General features: G+C 36.5%; 4 protein-coding genes across 7 annotated transcripts in view; 2 read left to right on the forward strand and 2 right to left on the reverse strand.

The window, feature by feature from the left end:
• The window catches only part of LOC132202328 (calcium/calmodulin-dependent protein kinase kinase 2), a 72,159-nt gene extending 51,242 nt beyond the window's left edge, over positions 1–20,917 (reverse strand). Inside the window, exons 1-2 of one of the 3 annotated variants that reach the window (XM_059629177.1) lie at positions 20,820–20,917; positions 8,105–8,265 (exon numbers count right to left, since the gene is read on the reverse strand). In XM_059629177.1, the coding sequence (XP_059485160.1) occupies positions 8,105–8,265; positions 20,820–20,902 (244 nt within the window). In that variant the 5' untranslated portion in view covers positions 20,903–20,917. Of the gene's footprint in view, positions 1–7,196; positions 7,443–8,104; positions 8,266–9,632; positions 9,702–20,819 lie in introns of those variants that run through there. The other 2 variants (XM_059629185.1, XM_059629192.1) reach the window with 2 other exon arrangements.
• LOC132205318 (uncharacterized) lies at positions 10,636–12,809 on the forward strand. 2 transcript variants are annotated; one of them, XM_059634290.1, is made up of 5 exons: positions 10,636–10,732; positions 10,783–10,845; positions 11,041–11,269; positions 12,415–12,517; positions 12,577–12,809. In XM_059634290.1, the coding sequence occupies exons 1-5, from the start codon at positions 10,685–10,687 to the stop codon at positions 12,701–12,703; spliced, it is 570 nt and encodes a 189-aa protein (XP_059490273.1). In that variant the 5' UTR covers positions 10,636–10,684; the 3' UTR covers positions 12,704–12,809. The 2 variants fall into 2 exon arrangements, with proteins under 2 accessions (XP_059490273.1, XP_059490274.1); XM_059634291.1 differs by having other exon boundaries at positions 10,654–10,729.
• LOC132205319 (uncharacterized) lies at positions 12,791–14,541 on the reverse strand. The gene is made up of 2 exons (XM_059634292.1): positions 14,429–14,541; positions 12,791–13,776 (listed from the first exon to the last, which is right to left on the reverse strand). The coding sequence occupies exons 1-2, from the start codon at positions 14,450–14,452 to the stop codon at positions 13,390–13,392; spliced, it is 411 nt and encodes a 136-aa protein (XP_059490275.1). The 5' UTR covers positions 14,453–14,541; the 3' UTR covers positions 12,791–13,389.
• Positions 15,554–20,457, forward strand: LOC132205317 (transient receptor potential channel pyrexia-like). Its single transcript, XM_059634288.1, has 6 exons — positions 15,554–15,774; positions 15,894–16,000; positions 16,269–16,842; positions 17,402–17,922; positions 18,334–19,109; positions 19,464–20,457. Exons 2-6 carry the CDS (start codon positions 15,897–15,899, stop codon positions 19,865–19,867), a joined length of 2,379 nt encoding a protein of 792 aa, XP_059490271.1. The 5' UTR covers positions 15,554–15,774; positions 15,894–15,896; the 3' UTR covers positions 19,868–20,457.
• Positions 20,918–20,972: the final 55 nt, after the last annotated feature.

Consider the following 20,972-nt stretch of genomic DNA (forward strand, 5'->3'; position numbering starts at 1 on the left):
TTATTCTTTTGCATGCATAAAATTTTATAGCATTTTGATCCACATGCCACTCTATGGTTGATGTTGTGCCGTAATTCGATCAAATCCCAATGCGAATAAACGATCTCGCTGCAAAATTGCTTTGCGCCGAGCGCGAATAATAACCTGATAATAACTATCCGCCCGCCTCCGGTTGAGATTGTAATTAATTTGCACAGAGCGAGTGTATGATCCTGTTGCGAAATTTCGAGCAGGGCCCTTTGTGAACGCACTGAATTTTCTTTTGAAACACACGCTGTAATTGGATAATGTTTGCATAATTAACGTTCAATTTGATACGTACCAAGCAGATTAAATAGCGAAATTGGAAGTTTCAAAATTTGGATCTAACGATGCAAAATTTCAGCGAAAAATTAAAATGGAACAGGGTAATTAATTCGTAACGAAGTATAAACAAAACAAAATTTAATTAAATACAGAAAAGGTCTGCATGCTATTTTTAAAGTAATTTGAAATTATTGATCAATCAAAAGATGACTCCATTTTCTGTATAACTTGTTGCGAGAGAATAAATGAATTGAGTTAAATTGAAATGAATGAGTAAAGTTTCGCAAAAAATTTACTATAACTAAATTGCCAATTCATTTCACTATTTTTTTTTTTTTTTTTAATAAATTCATTTTAAATTATTCCAAAAATTAAAAATCATGTAATTATTCCAATGAGCTGTGCAAAAATTAAGTAAGTACAAGATTAAGCTTTGATAAGTCAACTCGTTGCAATGTTTACTTTTATTAAAATGCACATTCACCTTCGCACAAATGCATTGCGATTTTCGCTACGGTACGTTTTGTGTAGGAATCAATTCGGGACGGTGACGTGCGCCGCCACGCATTATTATTGTTGTTATTCGCGATTGCGTTGCCACGTTGTGTTGTTCTTGTTACCGTTATTATTATCATTATTGGCCGTCGTACTTTTACAAGCTGCGAAATTGAGTTTTGTGTTATTTATTGCACCACAAGCAAGATGGTGCGGGTGGTGCCGCTCGCTGTGGCGAACAATGCCTCGTAAATCAGATTGGTCAGGCTAATTTCGTCCGTGCTGATCAGATCGAACTTTAGTCCGTGTGCGAAGGGACTCTGCTGTTTTGACTGGTTTTTAGGCAGCCAACCATTAAGAAAAAAAGTCGATTCGAATTTATTGCGCTCGACTAATTGGCCAATTAAAATGGTCCCTGAATAAGCGGTCTGCTTGTTTTTGTGAAAGGTTTCGGCCTCTTTTGTTCCAGTGGGAAAATAATATTCGAACATAAACTATCCACACACCATTATTTTTAACTATTTCCAGCTGAATTTAATATCTTTATTAAAAAAAAAATTCTTCAAAATTCTTAGTATTGGAAAAATATGTATTAACTATTTGATGGAAATGCAATTTATATTTTCAGGCATATGAAAATATTAATTGGTTAGATTAAATGTTGAAATTTAGAAAAACAAAAGCATGATAATAATTTTTTTTTTATCTGTGTTTAGAATCTTTGACATAAAATTTTAATGCTATTTTCAAAGCTGGACTCGAATGAAATACAAAAGCCCCAAGATGAGACTAAAATTTTGCTTTTATCAAACAACCATAGCAAGACCTCAGATATAATTTTTTTTTTTTTTTTTAATGTGGAAATCTTCTACAAAAATTATATTAACTACTGATATATTTCCAATTCTAAATTATGTTTTCATTTTTAAAACTTTTTTGATTTCTTCCCTGACATGCACACTCACAGAACACCCCAGACCTAACCAGAAACACCACATCCTTAACAGCTTCCTCTGCACATCCTCTAATTTCGCGGCAATTTCCTAGTCAATCCCAAGATCATAAACGACTTTCAAATAAATTTCCCGCAATTTCACATGTGCTACTCGAGAGAACAAGAAATAAATTTCTCAATCAAGTTGTAAACACGTTCGCACAGCTTGTTTCGTCTCGATATAAATGGGACCAGTTAATTGAAGTTAATTAATCGCCATCCGCTTTTCGGGACTTGAACACATTTGTTTTGCGACGCCCACACTGCAGAAATCAGGAGCTCCATTAGTTGATTTAACACGACCTCGGCTGCCGTGCAATTAATTCGCCGTGAGAAGAAAAAATCAACACCGCGCGGGACTCTTGCAAACTGACCGATTAATCCGGCGATGCTTACATAATTTAATTGAACTTGCACGCCATGTGCAGCTACCGTGTGTGCAGCTGCAGATGGAGCAATTAATGCGATGAAGGCGATCGCTTCTTGCTTTTATGCAAATCGCCCTTGCTGATCGCATCTCTCACGCTCGCCAATTTGCATAATTCCACCATGTGTATGTATGTGTTTGTCTTGCTTTTATAAGGAAAGAAGCTCTTGTCTCCTTGAGCCGCACTTTATTCACTCTCGAAGCGTCTGCGGTAATTGATTCCACCCAAGAAAAGTAAAAAAGCGGTTGAATTATGCAATTTAACCCCGGGCGAATCATTTTTAATAAAGAATCATGGTATCCAGTTTGGGCAATTCATTAATATTTATAAGAGAGAAAAGCGTAACTTCGCTTGCCATTTACTTTAAGAATAGTAATTATTCCACTGGAGGCGGACAAACAACGCTGTTTGCCAGCTAAGTCATTAATGTCGTCTCCAAAAACATTTTAATGTCTTTTCGTGCTCGCTGTTAAAATAAATTGGGCTCTTTGTCTGCCAAGAAATTACTTACGCCTGAAAAGTTGAAACAGCGGCAACAAACAATTTTAGTTCTTGTTAATGTTTTCCACTGTTTAATTTATTTAGATAATTAAATATTTCATTGCCACACATCATTCTACACATTATTTTTTCACTTTTTTTTTAAACGTAAAAATAAAATAAAACTTAAAACTTACTAAAAATTAAAAAAATTATACACGATAACAAAAATTAATTTTAATTTATTTTTGTACTGTATAAAATTATTTAATTAAACCTTTTGGATTTTTTTAATATTTCAAACCATCAATTTTTGTATCTGAATCAAATTTCAGGATTTATAATAACAATTGCAACTAAACCGGATTCCAAATATGAATGTGTGGTTGTGCAAGGGACTGCAAGATCCTGGATCGAGCACACATGTCGGTTCCACCCATAGGAAAATAATATCCTTGTTGGCGACATATTTTGACATCTCAATTAGCTCTCTATAATTGAGATAATAAGTGGCGCCGGCTGCTTTCTACGCCGACCACGTTCGCAATCGCCGGACCAGATCGATTAAAGTACCAAATTGCAAACTGCCCTTTTTTGCTCGCCTATACATTCACCGATTAAAACAAATTTCACGAAAGCTGCGTGTCGTGTATGAATCATAACTGCTGCTCAGGTCAGATAAGACCAAAAGCCCAAGGCACAGAGTGCGAAAAGATGAATCACGTGGAATGCGCACGCCCTTATTAAAATTTTACGACTCGTAAATTTTAAACTTTTAACGGCAAGGTTTGAATTTAACTTACGAGAAGGCAGCGTTTAATGAATTGCTTTTGACCATTACACCGTTTTAATTACTCAGTCTCGGCAAGAATAGCAGTTGTGGTTTTTTTATCGTTAGCCCCCCGCAAGCTGAAACTGGTCGGGATTCAAAATGCTGCAGAGTTTTTTGTTATTTACACCTGCTGCCACTGAGAGATTTAATTATTTGCATCTGGGGCAATTTTCTTATTTTAATGAAACAAAAAAATACACCTCCTCTTTAATTTTTCTTTTCATTTACTCGCAAAGGAAAGTGTCGTCTGTTTGTGCATAAAAACTAATAATTTTTTTTTTTCACTTTTTGGGTGAACAAAATTTAACACAATTTTACTCTTAAATTGTGGTTTCGCGCTCTCTGCAGTTAAAGCTTTGATCGATCTGACTTCTCAGTTGCCGCTATTTCGGTGTGTAAAGTTATGTGTAATGGCCGCGATAATTCACGTCCTCTCGGCACCTGAGCAACTTTCCGCAAATTCCGGCCTTGCGAAAATAAATTAGGCTTGCCCCACACAGCGGGCGGGTAAACCACGAAATTATTGCGCTCTCAACGCACAAAGTATGAAAAATATGTTGGCAAATTTTTCAAGCTTGCTCAACCCGTTGATGCTTATTTCACACTGCGTTAAAACTGCTGGATTATGTCTGCAAAATTTGTGTAATGGTAATGAGAGATGAGATATTTTTTGATACGTATTTAAAAATAAAAATAAAATTCACAGAAGAAGAAAAAAGAAAATAAAGTGGAGTTTTATTAAAAATAATCAATATTAAAAAAACTTAAAATATTATTATATATTTTTATATACATCTCTTTTGTGCAACTTTCTGCCAGTAATTGCAGAGTAACTTGACCTAAATTATTAATATTATTAATTTAATTAATTCACAACGTTTACTCTAGTAATCAACAAGAAATCATTATCCAAGCACTTATGATACCAACATGTTTTATATTCTAGTATATTTTTAGAGCAGGAGCGGCCTTGTCCTTGCATCATCGATAGCACCATCGATAAGCAATGAAAATAAAACTGACCTGAGCAACTGCAGCACCGAGGTGCACCTCTCGTATCTGCCTGCACGAGTGGATTTCAACAACGGCCACTTTTGCTAACAACGAAAGCCGGGTTGTTTACTTGCCGAGTGCAGCGGCAAAAAGCAGCGCACTTGGGCATTGTGCTTATTGTAATACGGTGCAATTAGGGCTTCGAGGTCAATTAGGTATGTAATGGACTGCTCGGCCGGGAAATATTGTTGTGCGTGCTATCATCGAACGCGCGGCGTGTGCGGCGGGCAAAGTGCACTCTTGCTCGCAGTTAATGAACTGCGAGAGAGCCCCGTGCGGAATTTAATTATCGGCGCCGTCAGTTCACTGAGAGGATGCTCGAGCCGGTGACGCGATGCACTCTCGTACAAGAAAAATTGCATCGAATAATTCAATTCTCAGTGTGTGCGCGGAGAAAATTCAATTGGGCTGCAGCACGACGGAGAATCTCAATTTGAATGGAGCAAGATTTTTATTTTAAAGAGTCATTTGATAATTTTTATTTTTTATTAATTGAGAAAAATAATAATTTTATATCAATCAAAACTTATACCGAGGATACTATTATTATTTTTTTGAAAATTTTTTTAATTGCTTGTTTAATTATTTATTTTTGCTTCTTTAAATTTCTATAAATTGTTACAAAAATATAGCAATGAAAACAAATATTTTTGTAGTTGATTTAATTCATGGATTTTCTAATTTAATTTATGAAAAATGAAATATTTTCCAACATTTGTAAGAGGACCCCGTCGGATGGCTTTTAATACAAGTAATAAATCACATTTTGTTATATTTTCTCCCTGAAGTCTGAAAAATAATTTAATCAATTTAGGCGAATTGTAAAAAGGGATTTATTCATGAATAGTCACCATGCACGTTTCCTTTTGGTTTGAGTTGTAAAAATAAACAGAAAGCAGAGCACGTTTCTGGTGGATCTCGCCTCTCTTCTCTTTCCTTTTTTTCAATTTTATGCACATGCTTCTGTTACATTTGACGTCAGCACGAGTTTGTTTTTTGTGCAACTTGGAGTATCCGCTTTGTCAAGCAAGAGAGCCACGTCGTTCCTTTGCTCTCTTCTCTGAATGTGGATTTCTCGTAATATTTTATTTCTCACGTAAAAAAAGGTGGATACGCGCGTCTACCGGCTGTATTTACGTGAGTGCTCTTTGAACTCGTTTCCTGCTGCAAACGATGACGTCCAAAGCGAGATACGCAAATCCAACTAAACGTATTAAGACCTAATTACAAGTTCAAGTTTTCTATTGTTTTCGATTAAAATACGTTGGCATGCACAAGAGCTCTGAAGACTTTGAAATGACTTCATTTCTAAATTATATACTTGAATAAGAGGGATTTACTGTATAGTTTTCTCGCCATATACGACTTTGTGACAAAAAAGTGACCACTTCCATGTCGTTATTTGATTAGAAGAAAAACGGTTAACAGGAAGTAACCAAAATATTCAATTTAAATGATATGAATAACCTGAATAACATTTTATCTTACCAGCTAAAATACATTTTACGTGAAAAGTAATATTAAAAAATTTTATATCATAAAGTCGGAAGTCGGTTGTTAAATTTATGGGAATTTTACATGCAGGAAGGAAATTTAAAAAAGAATGCACAATTTAACGTGGTTTCACATGTTAAACTTAATCACTGCTTGATAGAGGCCTATATAAAGGGGGTAAGAAATTGAAAAACAAAAAAATCAACAAATAATTCCCCATATTGTGACATAAATTCCTTAATTCTCAGAGTTTCAAGTTAAAAATTCAAATTTCATTCTGATTATTATTATTTTTTATGTTATTTGTCGAAAAAGCTAAAAAATTTAAATTAAAAAAGAAAATTTTGGAGGGATACATTAACAAAAAGACGTCACCAATAGCAACGATTTTGTCTAAACTTCAAAGATAAAAAATAAACCATCCGCTAAAGTGAGCATTATAAACGCATCATTAAAAGCTAATTTAAGAAAGAAGCTTCTCCGATATTTTAATTAATATAAAAACTTGTAAAATTTCTTTTGTTTCCAGGATCTAAGTTTTCATCTGCATCAAAAATAAATTCCGTGAAAGTGTCCATAGCGAATGAAAAGTTGTGATGATTGCGAGTTAAACAACACAATGGAATTAAAAACACCTCACGTGTGGCGCAAAAAAAACGAGCACAATCATCTCGAGAAAACAGGCCTGACCGCAACGCCGAACCACCCAACGCGTGCGGTCGGCGCTCTGTCGTTGCACAACAATTAAAATTAATATGAATAACAAGCCCCCGAGAGACAAAAATAAATAAAATAGCAACAATTCCGTGAAAGAAGACGCGCGGCTCGGAGTTTGGCGGGCGGGCGAGGGCCCCACACCGCCTGTGTGTCAAGGCTACACTCGGACGACACAATACCTCAACGCACACACCGCGTGGATCTGCTCAACTTGGGCACCCAGCCAGGCAGCTGAGTGAACGCCCACCTGTTAATCCTGGCAAGAGTGGCGGCCCGGACGGCCCAATCGGCACGTTCCGGGAGCAAAAGGACCCCGGGTCAATAAAAGTTGAAATAAAAGTTATAAAGCAGCGAGTTTGCAGGTAGGAAGAGATCGAAAGTTGAAATCGGCACTCACCGATTGTCTCTCTGACGGCTGTCATGATCGAGGATGTTGTCCGCTCGGCGTGCCAGTGTCCATTGAGTGGGGTCGCAGGACCAGCAGACTCGCTACGCCTGCATTTGCATACTGACGACGGATCAGCCGCACGACGCAGGCTCTCGCTTGACGTCGCCTTGGATGCAGAGGAGCAGCATCAACTCAACGCCGCCGCCGCCACACCGAATTAAAAAAAGAAACACTCCAACCTTGCGCGACCATGTTCGCCTACGGTGGTCGATTAACTCGCGCGGTAGCCGCACGCCATCTCCAACGGTGCCCCCGAACTAATTTGGCGCAAACGGTGCTCACTCGGAGAACGCCACACGATTGCTCTGTAGCCCAAAAGTTGATAAATTTACGGTGGATACGGAGAGGGCAAATTGCATTATGATGCACTTGTTTCCTCAATTTAATTTGACTCTATTTTTTTTACTGTGGCAATAATTTAATGAAACCATTTAATTTTTTAATTTTAACATGCCTAAAAAGTTTTGTTTAATTGAAAATAATTTAATTTTTTTCTTATTTTCATGTTGATTTAATAGTTAAAGGGAAAAAATTATGATGAGATAATAAAATCTGTCTCTCAATAGCGGCGGATGCTGTCTTTTTAAGATTGTAAGTTTCCGCAAAAACATGAGTGGCGCTTTTTTGTCCGCCCTAAAAATAATTTTTCTAAAAATGACCAATTTTGTTTGCGACAATTTAGAAAATTCAAAATTAATTTATATTTTTTTTTAAATATGGTCTTAAGTTTTAAATAAAATAGCCTGGCTTAATCTGTTTAACCTTAAATTTACTTCAAAACATAAAATAATACTGAAGAAATACTTTAAAATTGCTTAAGTTGGGTTTAAGAGAAAAATTAAAAACTTTGTACTCACCAAATCCATTACCATCAAAGGACGGAGTGCGCGCATTTCTGAAAGCGATCACCTCTTCTCGACTGTCCCTCGAGTGGTGCTGAAGCCACTGTCTTGAGCCGACGAGCAACGTGTTCCACGCCTTGGCCAGGTATTCTTTGACGGCGGCTTCCGCAATCAGTCTGCAAAAAGAGCAAATTTGGTGATGAGCAAAAAGACAAAGGCAAACGATGCCAAAATTGAGAAGAGGCAACAGTCTATTAGCAGCCCTCTTGAAGAATATTGATTCGATTTTCTTTGCACGATCGATAAAGAAGAGGCTATACTCGTGGCAGATTCAGCCTTTATCAAGATTTATGCAAGTTCTGAGCAATTTAACACTGAATATCACATTATAAAATTTTTAAACTGTTTAGTTTTTTTTAAATTTTACACGTGACAGTTAATTAAATCGTCATTTAAACGGTGCACAGGTGGATTACATTATTAAGAGTCCATCCTTCTATGTAAACACTTCAGCCGACAATGCTATCAGATTCGCTGAAGGCACGCAAAAATCCTCTTCTTTGTATGTCAGCAGTACATGCAAGCTGATGGAAGCCGTCGCTGACATTCAATCAGATTTAGCCGCTTTGTTGGTGAATGAGTTTGTGATACAAAAAAATTATTACTGATGTAAACTGTGTGTGATAGTTTTGTGTTTTGCAACAAAAGAAAATCGGTGAGTTTGTGCCACGTGTGTGGGGTTCAACGAGAGATACATCTGCGTCAACCGGCTTTTTCACAAGCGCATAAACAAACTTTGTATGGCTTTGTTCTGTTTTCCATTGGATGAAGCAACAAAATCGCAGCATAATCAATGTTCTTGAATCTGTATTTAAAAAATGTAAAATATATAATAGGTTAGAAATATATAAACTGTTAGAAAATAATGTTATAAGCAAACATTTAGCAATCAAAATTATACGACTTGTGATTTATTAAATTATTCCAATTAGCTGAATTAAAATCAGAGCTGAAATATTTCATGGTTTTTACTACTTCATAAATGAATTTCGACTTTTTTTTAATATTTCAAATTCAAAGCGAAAAATACATTGTGAAATTTAATAAAAAAAACAATAATAAATTAAATACTTACTAAAGTTCAGTTTAAATGTTGGTTGTAAGTAATTTTTATTTAATGATAATATTACCAGATATTCTCAACCTAAATATATATTATTTAAATAACTATACAATATTGATCAAAACAATACCTGACTTGTTTATCATCACATCTGCAGGAAACGCAATTTTTCTGTTTCTAAATTTTGAATTTATAATGCATGCTTGCCATGACATCAAGTTTTCTTAACTCTACCTTAAAAAAAAAAAATGCTCTAATACTAAAATAGATAAAATTTTGTTGAAATCTCGGTAGGAAAATTCCAATACCCGAATAGAACGCTGGCAATAATTTACCGAACATGGCCACCGAGACAGTGTCAAAAGGAGCTGGGACCGCAAACAGCCGGCACAAAGGGAATAATAAAATCACGCGTCTGACCTTTTGAGGCGGGCCGCACTGAAGGGGTCCTCTTCCATTTGCTTCATGGCATGGTCCTCGCGAGGGGTGCTCTCCGCACACACACGCGGCGGCGGCCGAATGCAAAGAGCGAGCAAGGCGGTCGCCGCCGCCGCCGTGTGCTGTTTTAACACACGTGACACAACAATCGATACCCCATCCATGCGAATAGCGTGACTGTGGAGAGCCGATGCCCTTCTTTCATTATTTTAAAAGGACGTGCGGGGGGATGAGAGACCAATAATATCACGAACACGCCTAGCTCTTCCTTCTTCTTTGGCGCCCGCAGGAAGGAAAAAGCAAGAGTGCATCAAATTCTAATTGTGGCCCGCCGAGAATCAATAGCAAAGGCGAAGGACATTAATAATTTCGCTGCTTGCGTGGATCCTCCCTGAGTGTGTGCGGATCGAAACTGTATCTGCTGACGGAATATTGCAGTCTCTCGTTGTTGAGAATAAGAGTCTCGAGACCGTTGAGGCAAGGAAGCTTGAAGGATCGTGCAATTCCTTGAGGGCTGTGTTTTGACCTTCCTTGGATTTGATCTAAGTTTAATCACAATCAGAGATCATAAATATTAGAAAAAAATTATTAATAAAAATAACTTTAACATAATTTGTAAATATTTTTAATTCACAAATTATTACTTAACTTTAAAAATTAAAAAAAGTTTTATAAAATTTTGAAAAATATAAGTTTAAATATTTTACTGCACATTTCAAATAATATTTAAGCATTATTTAGAAAAATTAAAGCCGGCAACTAATAAATAAATCAATAATTTTACAGACCTCAATTACCCATTAAACATGTGGATATGAATGTATATTTTAAATAATAAAATACGCAATTGTAAATTAAATGAATGACATTTTAACTTTCAATTACCCGCTGCCTGGCGCAATTACCCAACAATGTACTGATCAAAAATGAATAAATTTGGTGGCTGAACCAAAGATGCGGGCCACTTTCCCTTTTGGATCAAACTAGGCGTGATGATTAAATCGAATGGTTCAGTATTCGCCTGACTTTTGACAATGCAGCCCACTCATCGCAGAGTGGCCTTCGTTGTGATAACATTGGTGGTAATTTTGCAAAACTTTAATCGGAATAAGTTTTAATTTGTGCTTCGCAGGGAATTCTTCTGACTTTCGTCTCGGCTGGTGAGGTCAAGGTGGAAAAATCCAAAACGCACAATGTGAGTGAAAAAAAATTAAGCCACTTTCTTTCGCGTGACCAGACCAATAACAGGGGCAGATTTCGTGCCAAGTCATTTCCCCGAACGGGAATAATAATTTTCGGCCTAATCATTGAGAACGATCAATACAACCTAGGCCACTGAACAACGCAGTTGCCGCAACCAAATTGGATCAATTTTGTTTTTTAATTGCAGGGCGACCAAAGAGGGTTGTTGCCCACCTTGGGGCTGCTGGCGCTACTCAGGATGTCCCGACCTTCGCTTTTCTCAGGTGGATTTCATGCGTTCGGCGCTTATGGAACTGCCGGCGCCTATTTCCACCCCCACCCTGGCTATTACCCTATTGGGGCGGTTGGGGGTGTTGGGGCCATAGGCGCTGGCACGGGTGTGGCGGGATTGCCAGGATATCCTGGCTATCCACTTGGTAAACATTTATTATTTTTTGCATCTTTTAAATTTACAGATTGCTATAATATATTCCATTTGAAAAAATTATTCAGAGTAAAAAAAAACGAATTTAGATTAATTGAAAATAGTTATAATAATGTAATTGAACTGAGAGTTTATGAAAATTTATTTCGTCGTTCAAATTAATTTGTTTAATACACATAAAATAATTATTATTTTAATGGTATGATAATTAAAACTAATTGATTATATCGATTATATAAATAATACTATGTAAACAACGAAAATTGACTATCGTTGCCCAAATTATTGTAAAATAGTATAAATTAATGCAGGCGTGTTGCTTTTAAGTAGCTAACAGATATTAAAATTGTACATTTATTGAAACTTGTGCAAATTCAAGCAATTACATATTTATATTATGATTCAAATACTAACAATAACCAACAGTGTAATTACAAAAATTGGTGAATATTTGAAACAATTGAAGAAGAAAATCAAAGTACTTTCATACCGCGAATATTATTATAGTTCAGCGGCGTCCGAGTAGCGCAAATTTCGCGCTGCTTGGCTGAGCATAACGAACGCGCGCGCGTGTCGGTCGCGGTCCCTTCAACATTTCTGAACAACACGCTCAGGAGCGGATGCTGCGGTAGGAGGTGAGCCGCGCGCTACTCGCAACGCCGCACTTGTGCTCCGACGGTGCTCACTTGGTGCTCACGGGCGGCACAACGGTGCCATAGCTCGTGCCCGCGCGAACAAGACTTCATGAACGCGCCGAAAGTCTCTTCTCGCTCTCGCCGAGACCCGCGAGAAGGAAAGGAAAGGGTTATGGCGAACATTGATTTCAGCTGACTGTCTCGCGGTGCCCGTCTCGCATGCGACCGCAGAAGGTGCGCCGAGAAACGCGCGTTTACCAACGAATCACGGTCGGTGCCTAGCGATCCGAGATCAAATAGAGGCCAAAGTTAATCAACGATGAAGCTTTTAATTAATTTCTTTGAACTTTCTGAGATTAAAAAAAACTTTCAAATCAATTGAGATTTAATAATATGAGTTTATTTATTTGCTTCAAATCCTCAAGATTTGATTTTTTTTTTAAATTTGCAACAATTTTTTTTTTTAATAATCAAAGTTTTTGTTTAATTTAATTACTACCAGGCTTCCCAGGACATCCTCTTGGAGTTGGTCCTTTTGGAATAAACAATATCCGAGGAGTTTATCCGACCAATGCTGTACCAACAAGCTCCACTTTTAACGACTTGTGAGTTAATTATTGCATGAATTTTTAGTCTTTAATTTTGATTGGGTATAAATATTTAGGCGAGTGGATGAAAACACAGGGAACACTGGGACAACAGCAAAGCCAAGCTATTTTCAGTATTTGCAAGAAGCAGCGTCACCGTATCTGCACGCCGGACAGACAGTCCAATCGAGACACTTTTCATAATGTATCAAGATTGTACAATAAATTATAAATTTGTTTTCCAATTCCGTATTTGATGTTATTTGATCTCGATGGAATTTGCAAATAATAAAAATGCGTGTTTCGATGAGATGGGAAGTGTTTTTATTGCCCACATGATTGCGCAAGGCCTCTCGGTTATGCAGGCGCCGAGACCTATTTATTTTAAATTGGTGAGATAAAACAGACATCATACAAGTAGTATCATCTGCACAAGGCACACATTCAAGGCACAACATAACACACGTTTTTATTCCAATTCTGTAAATGGAGTAAACCAACGTAAGTATTTACACTGTTTCCCAGAGAGGTGAAAATATTAAATTGAAACAGCAAATAAGTAAACCGGGAAGCTCATTAAGTAAAAATTTAGTCAGTAATAATTTTACTTGAGTTGAGACTTCTTTATAAAATACAAAATCAAAAAGAACAAGACTTAAAAAAAAATTATAATTTAAAGCAAAAATGTTGATGATTGAATGTTGACTAATTTCATAATCTAATTTTCTTCCAACCGTTTCAATAGAAATATTTTGAAGAATTTTGGCAATTGAATTATAAAAAATATTAAGTTCTGCACAATTAACTTGCAGTTTTTATATTCCTAAAATTATTTTGAACTATCACAGCCTTATTTATTTTAAGTTTGAGAAAATTAATCTAAACTTTTCTCAACCAAAAAGGGTCGAAACGGCACCCCACGTGAGTCCGATCATTGTTCCAAAGAGCTCGAGGACGTAAATCAGAATGGATTCTGGCGAAAGATCAATGTCAGGGTATTCTTCCTCGTCGTAATAGTAATCGTCGTCCTCGTTGGAGGACGGTCCCCTGTTTCCAGCACCAATGGCGTTCATCAGCGCTTGCGTCACGTTGCGTCGCGGCCGCCAACGCGTGGTGTTGCGTCGCGCCTGCAGGTAGGCCACCAGCACGCCGCCGAGTCGCGATTCGGCGGTCAGGTTGAGCTTCTTGAGCACCAGGTCGGCGGCGGCGGCGTCAGGGCCGTTGGCGAAAGAGGTCGGCAAGCAGGAGGACAGACACGCCAGGAAGGGCAAGATCACCTGTGGAGGAAATTTTCATTTCGGCTCAAATTCAAAACAATGCGAGATTGTATTGTGAGTGAGCGCGCATATCATTATCTCGGGCGTGGAAGAATATTATTTGTGTCACACGCCGGTACCGCACCTGACAGAGCTGGACTAGAAGCAAAACAGGCTTATTTGTATGCCGGTGCACGCGGCGCCTTGGTTCCGCTACTTTGCAGTCCTCGGAATTTTAAAAAGTTTGCAATAATTGAAATACAGTTTTGCCTCAATTTTACTTGTTTACAGAAAGAGGCACATTTTTTTAATAAAATTTAAGCATCTTTGAAACTTTTTGTGATTTAATTTCTATTTAAAAATATTTTTTTTAAATACGTTAATTTTCAATAATAAAAAATTAGCAGAAAGATCTTACATACGACTTGTAAGTTTTATGTATATTTTTTTAATTCTAAAATATTAGTGTTCCAACTAATAAGATAATTTTATAATTTTTAATGCCAAATTTATTGTTTACTTGTTGTAAATTATATATTAAAAAAAAAAACAAGGTATAGCGCAATAAATTATAAATAATTTACATTTGAATGAAAAGTTTTCAATATATTTGGAACAATTTTTAACAGGCAATTAATAAATCAATTAATATTTTAAGATTTTAAACACTTACCAGAAATGAAAAGAGGGCCTTCATGGTAAATATCGAGGCAAGTTTAAGAGCGAATCGGCTAAGTTGTGTGCACAGATTGACGGTTATTGATTCGATCACACTGTGCTATATAACACTAGGCAATTCTCCCACCCACCAACGACTGCCATGGTCACAGTTTGCGCGCTCAACCCTGCGTTTCCGTCACCGCCGCACTTGCAAACAGCAAATAATCGAAAGTGACAAAAATGCATGTGTCGAAAATCACGACCCTGGCGATAAGCTGCAGTTCCTACATCCTTAAATTCAATTAGTTGTGTATGCAACACAATTTTATCAACAAAACGAAGGCCCATTAATTTATTTAAATACTTTTTTAGTATGTTTTTTATGATTTAGGAACTGCTGTAAATTTAGCTTCATACTCTATAATAATAATAATAATTAAAATTGCCCAATAAAAATATGCGATAAAAATTATGGAGAGGGACCAGAAAAGGAGGGAGCGATTGCCCTTTTTGACCCTTGAAACCATGTAAAGGAGAATTTCCAACTCTAAAATCAAACAATGGGCAACAATGGCCTGATTTTATCAGCAGGCCCCGCCTTATGTAGCAGTTTGTTGCGAAAATAAATTGCAGCAAATATTTTGAGGTGAACAAACTTTTTGTGCCAAAATAAGTGAATAATGATTTGCGAGTTTGGCAACAGAACCACCGTTGTTGATATTAAAATGATTGCTCAAAGCCAATAAAAAAAATTGTCGTTATTTATTGGTCTGTAGAAGAAGAAAATAGGTCATTATCAAGTTAATTTGATTTCCATAAAAAAAGATCAGAATGTAAAGCGAACGTTTGGATTATTCTTAAATATTAATAAATAATTATTTCTTTGCATCCAAAACCCACATCAAAGCAATACAATAAATTATTAAAATAATCAAATCGCGTGTCTTTTAAATACCTTGTCAGATTAATTAGGTATCAATAATTATGCATAATTGTTTGAACTATTCTGACATTTATCGCATTTTATGCAACAGAAAATTTCAATAGACACCTACTAAAGTCAGATGCGCCGAATACTTCTCAGATGGCGCGAGCCGCGACTCTGTAATAACCCTTTGCATCCTTTCCTGTTTGAATCATCAAGGCAGAACGAAACATGTAATAAAAATTTGGGTGGGGATTTCGATGGGAATTTTCTTCTACCGGCTGACTGGCGAGAGTAAAACGAAAACAAAATCTCTGCAAGGAAATGCAGCGCGTGACTTGCCAATACATTAGACTAAAGAAGGCGTAAGACTTTTGCAATTTCAGTGCCAATAACACTTCTTTCGAGGCGGCAACATTGAAGTCGATGAACCGGTAAGCGCTTGAAATAGATAAAGATGTTTATGCGAGTCATTTTTTAGAAACACACATGGAAACGGCAGTTGAAAGCAAAATTGGAGGAATATTGAGCTTTAATTTTTTCTGGTTTTTAGACGATGCCTTCCAGAGATTTGGGACTGAGTGACGAAAATATTCGTCTGCAGGACTACCGACGCGATGATATACACCACGATAAGCCACAAATTGATTTTCGAATGCCGTAAGTGTGATTCATACATTTTTTCAAATTGGTATATTTTCTTGCATTTATTGCGTAAAATATTTTTGTATAATTTTAGAATTTAAAAGAGCATTTCTATTATGTTGACAGCAGCTTTTTGCGGGCTCAATTTCAATTATTTTAAGAATTTCGAGTGTAATTAAATTGTTAAATTTTAATAATAATTTTAAAATTTGCAATTTATAAATAATCAATTTTAAATTTGATTGAATTTTAACAATCCTCTTAATCTAAATTTGTTTTAAAGGAGATTTCTGACACCAACAAGAACATCCGAGGTATCGCCCATAAATAAAATTTCCATTGACCTGGTCGACCTTGAAGCGAGCCTGAAGGCCTTACTGGAATCAAAAGGTCTGCTTGACAGGGATGACACTCTTTCGAAATCGAATCTGGCCGAACTGCTGCAAAGCGCCGACGAGTGCAGGATCAAAGCCCTGCTGGTGTACGCCGCCTACAAGGGAAACGCCGACGCCCTGGGGAAGATTTTAAAAAAGTGCGTCAACGACGCGGCGCCCACTTACGTGTGCAACAACCTGAACGCGTTGCAAATCGCCATCGTGTGCGGCCACATCAAATGTATCGAAGTCATTCTGCAACCAACCGAGGGGCGCAGAAATTGGCTCTTGTCCCAAATCCTCGGCTTCTCGTTGCTGCAGTTTACCATTTTCCACAAGAACGTGCTATGTCTGCAAACGGTGATACACTTTTTGCAAGAGACCGTGAGCCCTATTGAACTTGTCCAAATACTGAATCGTCCGAGTGAGTTCACACCACATCACACAGCGCTACACATCGCGGCACTCCAGGACCTTCCAGAGGTAAAGTGATTGTTATTTTTTTACTTTTTATAAATCCGATTTATTTAATAAATTTTGCGACGGAACAATGCAGTGCAGACTAATTTAATCAACTCTTGTAGGGGGAAAATGCAGGAGAAAATATGTAATAATTTAAGTCAAGAGTTTTACTTTAATAGACAAATTAATTGCTTAAATGTTGAAATGTTTAAATTCAAATAATTCAATTTCATCTTTAATTATTTAAATTAACAAAAATATTGAAAACATAAAAATTTTTGAAGTAAAATATTAAAAAACCATTTAATTAAAAACATAAAATTAGTGAATTTAAATAAATAAAGCTATTCTTTAAAAGATAAAACCATTTTTCTTCTGTAATTAGCACATTCTAAATTCACAAATTGATTTTTCTGTGTTATAAAAAATAACCTCATCTTGTTAAAAAAAATATTTTCAGTAGATCTTTTTTTTAGGATAAAAAATTATAATATGTATTTATTTCACTTAATAATGAAAATCACCAAAATGTACACTCTTTGTTTATTTCCTCATTTGAATATCTGAAATTATTTTTTAGGTTGCCCGAATGCTGGTGGACCTGGGTGCAAACGTGGACGCCGTCCTTCAGAAGACCAATCACACACCCCTGCACGTGGCCGCCTTGTCGAAGAGCGTGCGGACCGCCGAGGTCTTAATCGAAAAGGGCGCCTCATTGACCGCCCAGTCATTGGATCATTCATTGACCACCCTGGCCCTGGTCAGCAGCAAAATCCCGCGCGCTCTCGAGGCCATGAAACCGATGCTGGACTCGCGGATTCGTCTGCAGGAAGAAGGCGACACCAAGAAGTTGGTGTTCGACTTCACCAAATTACAAAAATCGCCAAACGAGTTCAAACTGTCGGTGCTGAGTTGTTTCGTGACGTGCGAGCAGAGCAAATTTCTGCAACACCCTCTTTGCCAAGTGCTGCTGGACAGGAACTGGGAGCGCGTGAGGACGTGGTTTTTCCTGCGGCTGATTTTGTGCATCATCCTGCTCCTCAGCATGACAATTTACATTGTCGCTTTCCACACCGGACGATGCTCGCCACCAGAACCACGGTAAGACTTTTGATAAAAAAAAAAAATAGTTTTATTCATGACCCAATAAGATAGTATAATTGGTGGTTTTACTAGCATCATGTGTAAATTATAAAAATAGGTCAAGCGATTTATGTTCAAGCAATTTTATTAATAATTTCAATTTCCTATTCATATTTGATTGAAGTTGTTGCTACATAATATATTTAATTTGATTTTTTTGTTTTGCAAAATGCTTAACTTTCCAGTGAATAAGCAAAATATTTTTGAGCAAAAAAAAAATTAATTTTAAATAACAAAAAATTATGATCATATTATTATATTTATTTTTTCCGGGTTATTGAAATTAATTTAATTTTGAATTAATTAGACAATTAAAAGAGCTAAGTGCAAAAATTTCAATCTTGAAATAATCATATGATGCTTCCGCAGGTTCAATGCTTCTTCAATATCCTGCCCGGGGAATGGAACCATTTTTGAAAACGTGAACAGCAGTCCCGGTCTGCAAATCCTGCTGGACATTGCCTACTGCCTAGTTGTGCCCCTGACCATAATCGACATAATCAGAAAACTGGCCGGCTTCTTCTCCTTCGCCAACAGCCCGTCCACGCCGACCATTCTGCGCACCATCATCCGTTACCTGAAGCAATTTGAGAACTACTTTGAGTGGTTTTCTCTGATCGCCACGCTCTACCTGTTCTACTCAAGCCCGACGCCTCAATCGTGGCACGATCGTTTGGCCCCCCTGGTGGTTTTGATTGCCTGGGCCAATTTCATGATTCTGCTGGGCCAACTGCCCTGGTTCGGCGTTTATGTCGAAATGTACCTGTCCGTGCTGAAAGAGTTCGTCAAACTGCTGATGGCCTACATTTGTCTTCTAATTGGCTACGCCATCAGCTTTTACATGATTTTCAAAAGTAAAGAGCCCTTCTCGAATCCTCTGAAGGCCATTTGGAAGACACTGGCAATGATGATCGGAGAACTTGAGTACAACGACCTCTTTGACAACACCACCGCGGACATGGAGCTTTTGTCCTCGGTGGCCGTTCAGATCGTGTTCATCGGGTTCATCTTCACCATTGCGATTGTCCTGATGAATCTCCTGGTCGGTATTGTGGTCCACGACGTGAACGAAATCAAACAATCAGCCCTGGCCACCAAGCTGAAGAGAAAAGTTGACCTGGTTGAGTATTTGGAAACAACTTCAGGTATGGCAAATTCCAACCTTTATAAATAAATTATTTAAATATAATATAATAAATTAAATTAATAACTGACTGCATTTAATTAATAAAAAAAAAAAATAGAATTTGATCAAAAAACTATTTATCTCAAAATGGTTTATATTTTTTTAAACTTTACATACAAATCTAGATTAAATTTAATTTTTACAACTCTAATAAATACTTAAATTGACTTCAATTAAAAATTTAATTGTCTTTTTTAGCCACTTTAAACATCAATTTTTTTTTTTTAAATAAATATAGGTTAAAAAAAACAGACGCTTATTTAGCCGCATTTAGCCGGAAACCTCAATAAAAATTATTGAAAAAAATTTCCAGGTAACATTGTCTACGTGATTTCGACGGCTATCTGCATAGGGCGGCAGGTCACCTGTTACGACCGTCTGAGGAAATGTTACGACCGCAAGAGAGGGGTGCACGTGGACGCGGAAGGGGCGGCGGACGAGGGTACTTTCATCGTCACCTACACGCAGCCCAAGCAACAGGACTTCGACTCCGAGGCTTTGTGTGACGCCCTCAAGATTGCACAGGAGAACAAGGAACTGACCAGCCTGGGCATGGACGTGACGGACAACGTTGATGGCACAATTAACTACAAGCGAACGTCGGACAATTTGCACATTAGGTTCCGCAGAAACAACGCGAAAATTGTCCAACTCACCGCTGAACTGAATCAGCTCGTCAAAGATAACAATGAAATTGCCCTGAAATTGAAAAGGTAGTTTTATTCATGGGCAATTATTAAGAAATTATAAAAAAACGTTTCAGATTTGTGCTTTATTTTTTTTAAGCGGAAAAAAATTATATTTTATATAGACTTGTTAATGCTTAAAAAGCAATCAATAATCAAATTAATTTGTTAATATTTGAAAATTAAGCAAATTGATCTATTTATTTTTAATGATAACATATAAATTTTAATAATTCTTGCGTCACAAAATTAAATATCGGAGAATATATAAAATATAAAATCCTGTTTTTGAAGTGCATTTGAGATAAATAGAAATGCATTTATAAAACTATATTTAAAAAATGAGAAAATCTGATGTGATGTAAAATAAAAAATGTTAGCGTTATATTCAATTTACAGCAATAATTCTGCGCTAGTACTGAAATTATTGTGCAGTTAAAATCCACGGACTTATAAAAAAAGCTATGAACCCTGAATTAAGCATTTTTAAAAGAGATATAATTTCTGCACAAACTATTTAAAAATAGATTATAATACTTATGCAATGTACTTGATTAAAATTATGTATTAAGTGTTTTAGAATCTACAGAAATTTAAAAATAAAAAATGGTTAAATAATGTACCTAATTTTAACCTTTTTTTTACCCTTATCCGAAAGATAAAAATTCCAACTTAAAATTGTGCAATTCGTAATAGCTATATTTAAAAAGTCGGAATTTTCAGAGAAGAAATTGCTAAAAAATAATTTCTGCTCATTTTCCACAACTTTGGAAATAAGATCAATAAATCGCTCTAAAATAATTATACCATAACGACTGCGTAACAATAAAATTTTAATTCAATCTTATATTGTATTTTTTTTTTGCTGATAATGTAATACAGGCTTAATTTCGCATACATAAATTTAATTTCAATGAGTGAAATAAAATCCATAAAAATCTCATTATTTAATAGTTTATAAAATAAGATCAAATTTTACTTACGAAATTGCTCTACTGAAGTGAAGAACGGTAAACGTCGTCGCTGCAATATTTTCCTTAGTCGTCGTGCCAAGGGAACACTCCATTCTTGAAAATTGATACGGATCTTACGCCACTTTTTCATCAATCCTTTAGGACCATGCAGTGCACAAATGC

Source organism: Neocloeon triangulifer, unplaced genomic scaffold (genome assembly GCF_031216515.1).
Source record: "Neocloeon triangulifer isolate White Clay Creek 2 clone unplaced genomic scaffold, ASM3121651v1 ptg000002l, whole genome shotgun sequence".
NCBI classification, from domain to species: domain Eukaryota; kingdom Metazoa; phylum Arthropoda; class Insecta; order Ephemeroptera; family Baetidae; genus Neocloeon; species Neocloeon triangulifer.